The sequence below is a fragment of the Microtus ochrogaster genome, linkage group LG3 (assembly GCF_000317375.1).
Source record: "Microtus ochrogaster isolate Prairie Vole_2 linkage group LG3, MicOch1.0, whole genome shotgun sequence".
Taxonomy (NCBI): Eukaryota; Metazoa; Chordata; class Mammalia; order Rodentia; family Cricetidae; genus Microtus; species Microtus ochrogaster.
Window position 1 is genome coordinate 28,989,605 of NC_022029.1, and position 8,859 is coordinate 28,998,463.

General features: G+C 37.3%; 1 protein-coding gene across 1 annotated transcript; it reads left to right on the top strand.

Annotated features, from left to right (window-relative positions):
- Positions 1-4,296: 4,296 nt before the first annotated feature.
- LOC101989497 (olfactory receptor 1078-like) lies at positions 4,297-5,226 on the top strand. The gene has a single exon (XM_005360712.2). It carries the CDS (start codon positions 4,297-4,299, stop codon positions 5,224-5,226), a length of 930 nt encoding a protein of 309 aa, XP_005360769.1.
- Positions 5,227-8,859: the final 3,633 nt, after the last annotated feature.

An 8,859-nucleotide genomic window follows, 5' to 3' on the forward strand; every position in this document is an offset into this window, starting at 1 on the left:
GAACTTGCCTTAGAAATTAATTATTTTAACAGAGTGCTATAATAGTACATTAATAAGAAAGAATATGAAAGACTGTTAAAAGTATTACACATTGGTATTAGAAAATGTTATGCATTCTTTGAAATAAATTGGCTGCTTCATAATATTTTATTTCCAGGGCTCTGTAGATATTGTTGTTCAGAAAGGAGAGAAAGAAAACTACAAAGCACACAGCAATATACAGGAAGGTGTTTGCCATGAGCTTAGCAACTGTTATGAATCCTGCTGATAAATGCATTCATATGAAAAATGTGAGGTATGAATATGAACATAATATGAAAAAGAAATTTTGATATAAACCAAGATTATATGTTTTAAGCACTTCCAGAATTCATATTCACTAAACTGCTATTAATGCAGTGTTTGCATTTTTCTTTAAGACAAGAAATTTATGGGTTTTCAAATTTTACATTTCTGCTTTACTAAGACATTATAATGTTAACTTTATAAATTTTAAATTTCCATCCTTGTGATGATTTCGTTTGTAGTCACCCATTCTGCTACTTTTCTTACTTTACATGTTACACAGCTACTTTATAAATTTTGAATTTCCATCCATGTGATGATTTCGTTTGTAGTCACCCATTCTGCTACTTTTCTTAGTTTACACGTTACACAGCTATATATGGAGTGAGTCTCTCATGTACTGGATTTGGGGGCACAAGGGCATGAAAATAAGAGGAAGATGATTAACGATGTTTTAAAATTTTACCTCTGTACTTCTAGTGGTCTTTAGATCTAGCTGCCATCACCGTACAGCATCAATATGTGGGTTACAGTGTGAATGTTTAGCACATGTGTATAATGTGTAATAGTCAAATCCAATCATTCAGCATAGCTGGCTCATGAAATGTGTGTCATTACAGTGCACTGGGATTCTTCAAATCTCTCTTTTCTATTGTTTTTATTTTTTAAAATATATGATAAAAACATACACAGGGTTAGAGTAGTCAACTACATTTGTTTCTTATGTTTATAAAACCATGTACATAAAAGCACATGTATGAGCCACAGTTGCCTTACTATGCTTCAGGACATTAAAATTTATTCTGCTTATATAAATGTAGCTGATACCCACTCTGCAACCTCTTTCTAAAACCCTTCCTCTCAGCTTAGCCTCTAGTCATAAGTGTTTAAATCTTTCCTATACTGACTTTAAAAATATACTTTTATATTTTTTGATTCACAAATATTCAGTGCACATATTAAAGACACATCAAGTATATTTTAGTTTATTTACATAGCTGGGTAAAACAAAATTGAAAGAAAATATAAAAAGATTCAAAAAGATACAAAATATGAATGACTTGTTGACAGCATCATGAGTTATGAACTCAAAATTAAATTGACAAGGTGTTTCCTAAAACTCCAGAAAGAGGAATTCATCAAGACTTAATCTGACTCATATAAACATGCAGATAACCACAACAAAGATGAAGTGAGTTTAATTGAATTGCAAGAAGAGTAGAGGCCTTCCACTCAATGGTGGAGGATGATACCTTTTCCCATATATACTTGAAGGACTTGCAACCAATATAATAAGGAGACACTTGGTCAGAGTTTAGTGCCACATTATTTAAAATGACCAAGTTAAGGCATCAGCCGAAGTGTCTGTAAACAAGTGACTGGATAAGGAAAATTTGGCATGTGTACACAAAAGAGTTTCTTTCAGCAACAAAGTAGAATAAAACTGGGGACTGGAAAGATAGTTTGGTGAAAGAGCATGTACCGCCCTTGAGGAATGCCTGAGTTGTTCAGTTTACATTCATGTTTATTTTTCATGGGTAGTTTACAAAATGGAAACCCTGGGTCAACTTCTACATTAGGGCAAGGATACTCATTTCCTTTTGGCTTATAAATTTATTTTCAGAATTCTTATTTGTGATGTAAGACATCCACATCACTGGTTCTCATGCAATATCTAATGAAGGAATGAATGAATAGTTTTGACTTTGACCAAGTTGCAGGATTGCTAACTGTCTTTATTGGTAGGCTGCACCACACCCTGAGAACATGAAAGAAGAGTGCCTATTATAGCTTCTATTTTATGGAATATCTATGCAAATCTGGTCTGTGTGCACATATATTTTGTATGTGTTTTTGCAGAAACCATGTTTTTTTTTTCTGGTAAAAGTTTCTGATTATCTTTTTTGCATAAGTAGTTTTTCATACTGCTGTCTTGATTTCATTTTAAGGCTCTTTCAACTGGATAGACATAATTGAGTCAGTCTCTTATGTTTAAATATGTTTGGTGTTTTTACATTTTGACAAAATAGTGCTTCGATAAACATGGTGCAAAGTAAAGTTCAAATCATTGGGCGTCTTGGGCAAAGTCTCTTGGATACATTGTGGACTGATCAGTGAGGGTTAATGGTGAGGAAGGCTTAGTGGAAACAGCCTCAGAATGCTATGGTGGGCCATGGTGGGCCATGGTGGGCCATGGTGTGCCATGGTGGGCCATGTTTGTTTGTTGATAAGCACTCCTTAGCACAAAGGTGCTGGACTCCTGTACAGAAGAGTTATTATTTTAATGGCAGGAAATCCTAAACATCAATAGTAGTTAATAGAACATCCATTTAAATTCATAGCAAGCCTCTTCAAGAAACTTACATGCAAGAAAAACATGGTGTGAATGAATCTCCTTCTGTCCTGCAGTTTAACAACAGCATTCAGACTAGTTTATTGCTCATCAATCTCTGAACCAGTTATCACAATTTGTCTCTCTCATTGGCTCTCTGCTGGTTTCAACATCTGAAACAAACACCTGTGTGGTTTTGGCACTAGCGGGGTGGGATTTTTGAACTCAAACTCCTGGCTACCTGAAGTCTCTGTTTCACTGTCATCTTCCCTACCATTTTTGTCCTGACATTTATAAAATTATCATCCTTGGTAGCTGAAGGCAGAGGTAAGGAATAGTGAGATTAATAAGCACAAAATCTTTTGACACATTTGTTAGCATACACACACACACAGATACACAAACGTGCAGACACAGAAAGAGACAAACACACAGACATATGCACTCCCTTCCTTGGGCTGTAGGTTTCTTTTTTTTAAAACAGCATTTTATATTTATTCTTTGAAAACTTCATACATGTGTACAATGTATTTTGATCATATCACCCTCATTCCCTGCTCTGCCTCCTCCAGGACCCAACACATCTCCTTCTCAACATTCATATCCTCTTTTTATTTTTATTTATTTTTTAAAAAAACATTAAGTCCAATTGGAACTTACCATATGTACATGTATGTAGGACTGTTCTCTGAGATGTGAGCAACCTGATTGTGGTCACAGCCTTGAAGAAAAGTGATGCTTCCCTAGCAGCATTAACTGCCAATAACACCTTTGCTGGGAGGAGGCTCAGTAGGCCCTCCTCAGTCCATGCTGGAATTTTTACCTGGCTTGATCTTGTGCAGGGTCTCGCTAGGAAATCACAGGTGCTGTGAAATCATGTGCATAACATGTCCAGAATTTCCAGACTCTCCTCCTCATCTTCTGGGTCTTATGTTCCTTTTAGCCTATTATCCTTGATGTTCTCTGAGCCTAGGGTGGATGGAGGTTGGTACAGATGCCCCATCGACATCTCACAGTCACTTATTCTCAGCATTCCCACCAGTTTATAAAGCTCTCCCAGCAATGAGACACTTCTCTAACCCAGGGTGAGAACAGCTCATATGGATGGATGTAAACATGTATGTTTAGAAAGCAGTTTCACAAAACAATAATTCAGAAAAGTAACATAAGTATGTTCTGTACCGGGACCTATAACTCCCCTGGCCATTTTTTGTACATCTATTTCACAGTATTCCCCATGATTTCATTCCTGTGGAGCAGGCCTTGAATTCTAATTTTTAACACCAAGTCTCACACAGTTGTAGCATGTGTTGGTATTGACCTTGCAGAAGTCTTCTTGCTTCATACCTCAGAGTGTTTGGATTACAGGTATAAGATACCCAGCAACAGCCTCTAATTGTTTGTCGTCTGGAATATGGTTAGTCCTTCCTATAAATATTACTCATCTGTGAAAAGAAAGTTCTTATTAAATTTGTAATAGACGTGACCTCTCAAGGAAAAGGGATCAGAGAGGGACAGGGAGGGATTCATCCTAAATCAGCACAGGATGTCCTGAAAGGACTAGATCCATGACTAAGTGCAGAAATTATTTGCTAAAAATTATAAATCTGTGTGAGCAATATCTGTTGTGTGGAGAATTGCTGCAGTGTTTTCTCTTTCTTTCTAGTGCAATACAATACATGGACCCATGTAACAAGACAAGAGTTTCAGAATTTCTTCTTCTGGGAATTTTAGAAGACAAAGACCTGCAACATCTTACTTATGGTCTTTTCCTCTCCATGTACCTGGTCACTGTCTTTGGGAACATGTTAATTATCCTGGCTATCTTCTCAGACCTCCGTCTACACACGCCCATGTACTTCTTCCTTTCCAACCTGTCTTTTGTGGACATTTGTTTCATTTCAACTACTGTCCCAAAGGCGCTGGTGAACATCCAGACCCAAAGCAAGGTCATCACCTATGCAGGGTGCATCACCCAGATATATTTTTTCCTGCTTTTTGTAGAATTGGACAACTTCTTACTGACTATCATGGCCTATGACCGTTATGTGGCCATCTGTCACCCCATGCACTACACGGTAATCATGAACTACCAGCTCTGTGGATTGCTGGTTCTAGCGTCTTGGATTGTAAGTCTTCTGCATGCCATGTTTCAAGGCTTAATGATGCTGCAGCTGTCCTTTGGCACACAACTGGAAATCCCACACTACTTCTGTGAACCTAATCAGGTGGTCCAGCTCACTTGTTCTGACTCTTTTCTTAATGAGCTGGTGATGTATTTTACACTTTTGCTGTTGGCTCCTGTTCCTCTTGCTGGTATCTTCTATTCTTACTCCAAGATAGTGTCCTCCATACGTGCAATCTCCTCAGCTCAAGGGAAGTACAAAGCATTTTCTACTTGTGCATCTCACCTCTCTGTTGTCTCTTTATTTTACTGCACAGGCCTAGGAGTTTACCTCAGTTCAGCTGCAAACCACGGCTCACAAGCAAGTTCAGCAGCCTCGGTTTTGTACACTATGGTCACCCCCATGCTGAACCCCTTCATCTACAGTCTTAGGAATAAAGATGTTAAGAGTGCCCTGAAAAAACTCTTTGGGAGGAAGTTATAAGGAGTCCCATGTCTCTCCACCTAGTGTCCCTCCTAGCTTCATGTCATCTCCATCTTTCGTTTTTGTTATTAATAACCATGTGAGGCCAATTAGTGCACATGGGTGTGTGGCCTTCCACTGGGGCATGAGTAACCTACTAGTCATCACATCTCCAAAGGAGATTGACTCCTGGGATCTGGGACTCAGGTCAGATGGTAAAAGAGATTGTTCCTTCTGTTTACTTCCTGAAATTCTCATCACTTGATTTAAGCTGTACATGGCAAGCAACTCATTGATTGAAATGTCTGATCTCTAATACTGAGACCATTTTCCTGGTGTCCTGTCCCAAAGTTATTGCAAAATGACATGAGAACCATTTAGAAATACCCATTCATATAAAGGACAGGTATACCTTAAAAAGCATAACCTACTTCCAAAAGGCATATATTTTTATTGAGGAACATGTCTTTGTTTCACTGTAGATTCCATCATGAGATTAATTATACATATAAAACATTAACTGAATATGTAAATTGCATAATTATGAGTATATAAAAAATTTTCTCTTTTGCACCATTTATTCTTTATCAATACCTTAGCTTTTCTTTTTCATTCTCTCATTTCCTATTTTTCTATGTGCGGGTGTGTACATGTTTCTGTATGTGCTGGAGCTCACGTGTGCATAAGTGCATAGAGTGCATACTCATGCAGAGACCTGGGGCTGATGCTATAAGCATCCTCCATTTCTCTTTGACTTTGTTCATTCTCAGTGCTCCTTAGCTAGCATGCTCTGGGGACCCCCAACTCCTCCTTCTGAGGATAAAATTAGAAGCAAGCCATGGGGTCCACACAACATTGGGCTCTGCCAATTCCAGTTTAAGTCCTTCTCTTTGCATGAAAGGCATTTAACTATATTCCCAGCTTAACTTGTCTTCTTAATAATAAGGAGTTTAATTTGTAAATTAATTACTTTTTTAGAATGTTATAAATGTTAGTATATTACATCATCTCTACCAATTCTACCCCCCCCCACCATCAACCTGTGCGTGCCAATCCTTCTCAAATTCATGGTCTTTTATTCTTTATTATTATTGCCACTCAGTATATATGTACACACAGTGTATACCACTCACTGAGTTTACTTGGTTTTGCTCATAGATGTGTATTGTTAGGGCTGACCAAATAAGAGTGGACAACCTACTGGGGGACTTGTTCTCAGAGAAGACTCATTCTTCTTTTCTCTATTCATGGATAATTTCCTAGATTTAGAGTACCAGAGGTGAATTTCTTTGTATGAGTGAGACTTAAGTTCAATAACTATTGGTTACTTCTTGTACATAAATGTCACTGTTACATTTTGGGGAATGTATTGCCATTCTGGTCATAGCTGTGGTTCATAGGCTTTGTCACTGGGTAGTACTAATGATTGATTTTCTCCCTGGCCTCTTCCATTGTTCCTTCAGAAGTAGACAATATCTTCAGCAATTGAGTCTTCTACTCCCAGTCTGGGAGGTAAATAAGGACAACAGCAGTAGCCTAAACTGCTTAGATCCTCTTGATCAACAATTCAAAAGGAACTTTTCCATTCCTGACACTGGGGGTTATGGCTCCTAGGAAGATAATCCTCACCCCTGTGTTGTAACTTCATTTAAATTGAATATATACATATATATGTGTATGTGTGTATGTATGTGTGTATAGTTTAAGTAAATAGAACATTATTTTATATGATATTTGCAAATATACTTGTTGTTATTTTGTTATTTGTTTCCTGTCTCAGTTCTGTGTTGCCCTCCATTTCCCCTCTAAGGGTAAGTTCCCATCTCTTGTTTTTCCATTTAACCCCCCCACCTTTTTAAATATTTATTTATTTATTTATTTATTTATTTATTTATTATGTATACAATATTCTGTCTGTGTGTATGCTTGCAGGCTAGAAGAGGGCACCAGACCCCATTACAGATGGTTGTGAGCCACCATGTGGTTGCTGGAAATTGAACTAGGACCTTTGAAAGAGCAGACAATGCTCTTAACCTCTGAGCCGTCTCTCCAGCCCTCCATTTACCCCTTTAAAGCACATATCATAGTTGTCTCCTGTCCAGAGGTCTTTCTCTGTCTTACCTCTGTCATGGTAATTTTTTAAAAAACCTTTTCCTTTTATTGAAAATAGATTCTACTCTCATAAAATATATCTTGATTATAGTTTCTCTTCCCTCTACTCCTCCCAGTTTCTTCCCACTTCTCCTTCCATCTGGATCCCTTCCATTTTGGTTTCCCATTAGAAAAGAATAGGCTTTTAAGAGATAATAATCAAACATGACAAAATAAGATATATAAGATGAAGCAAAAACTATCTTACTGAAGTTGGACACAGCAACTCAACAGAAGGAAAAGAATCTGAAGGACAAGGAGAGATTTGATGGAGACCTCCAATTTAGACTTTCTCTCCACTTTATGTCTGTCTGTGAGTCTCCCATTTGTTCCCGTGTGCTGCTAAAGGACTCCTCTCTGATGATAACTGGATAAGGAACCAATCTATGCCTATAGCAAAATATTACTAGGAATCATATTAGTGATATTTTTAGAGTAGTAATGTTTAGCTTTACCCTAGGTCTCTGGTCTATCTAGTTTCTAGGTCTTGGTTACCCAAACACTGTTGGTATGAGTTCCTCCTTGTAGAGTTGGCCTTATGTCAGTTAAGGTATTTAGTGCCTTCTCCCATGATTTCTGTGTCACCATTGCCCTAGCATGTTATTCAAGCAGGACAGATTGCATGTCAGAAGTTTTGTGGCTGGGTTTATGTCCATGTTTCTCTTTCAGTAGCCCGCAGAGTACCTTTCTGCGCCAAAGAAACTAGAACGTGGGTGTGAGGGGTTCATTTAAGCACCAGCTTGATTTCTCCACATTCAGTGAGTTCTGTGGAGTGTTGTCCTTTGCAATGGGATCCTGCTATCAGTTTGCAGAAAGCAACCTTTTGTCTAGCAACAGTCTGAGTTGTTTGGAGATTTCCATGGGATTCGCTTGGGACCATGACCATTTTTAATATTTTGGTTTCTATATACTCACATAAGAATATTCATATCTGGGATTCAGAAATAAGAGAGACTATACAGCTTTTGTCTATCTGGATCACCTTACTTGGTGTAATATTTTCTAGTTCCATTTGTTTACTGAACATTTCATGACTTTTCTTTAAAGTGAACAATATTCTATACTGTGTGTACCACATTTTCATTGTCCATTCATAAGTTAAAGAATATGTAGATAATTTCCATTTCTTAGTTGTTGTAAATATAGAAACAATAAACATGACTGGGCAAGTATCTGTTGAGTAGAACGTTGACTTCTTATGGCATATATGGTCACCACTTAAAAACAATCACCTAATGCTTCTACCAATGTATTTTTAAAGTGCTTTCATTCTTTTCTATTATAGTAAAAACTTCATCAAACTGTTATCACATTGGGACATGGAATTTGTAGTAACATAATCTGCATTCCTGGGTCCATGTTACTCATATTCAGCTATAAAATAAATGGTGTCTTATCATCTTTGAGATGAGAGCTGTGATTTTTACCTCAACATATCTTTTGATAAGAATGTATCCATTCTTTTTTTTAATTCTACTGTATCTCTGTATTTTTCTTTTTTTT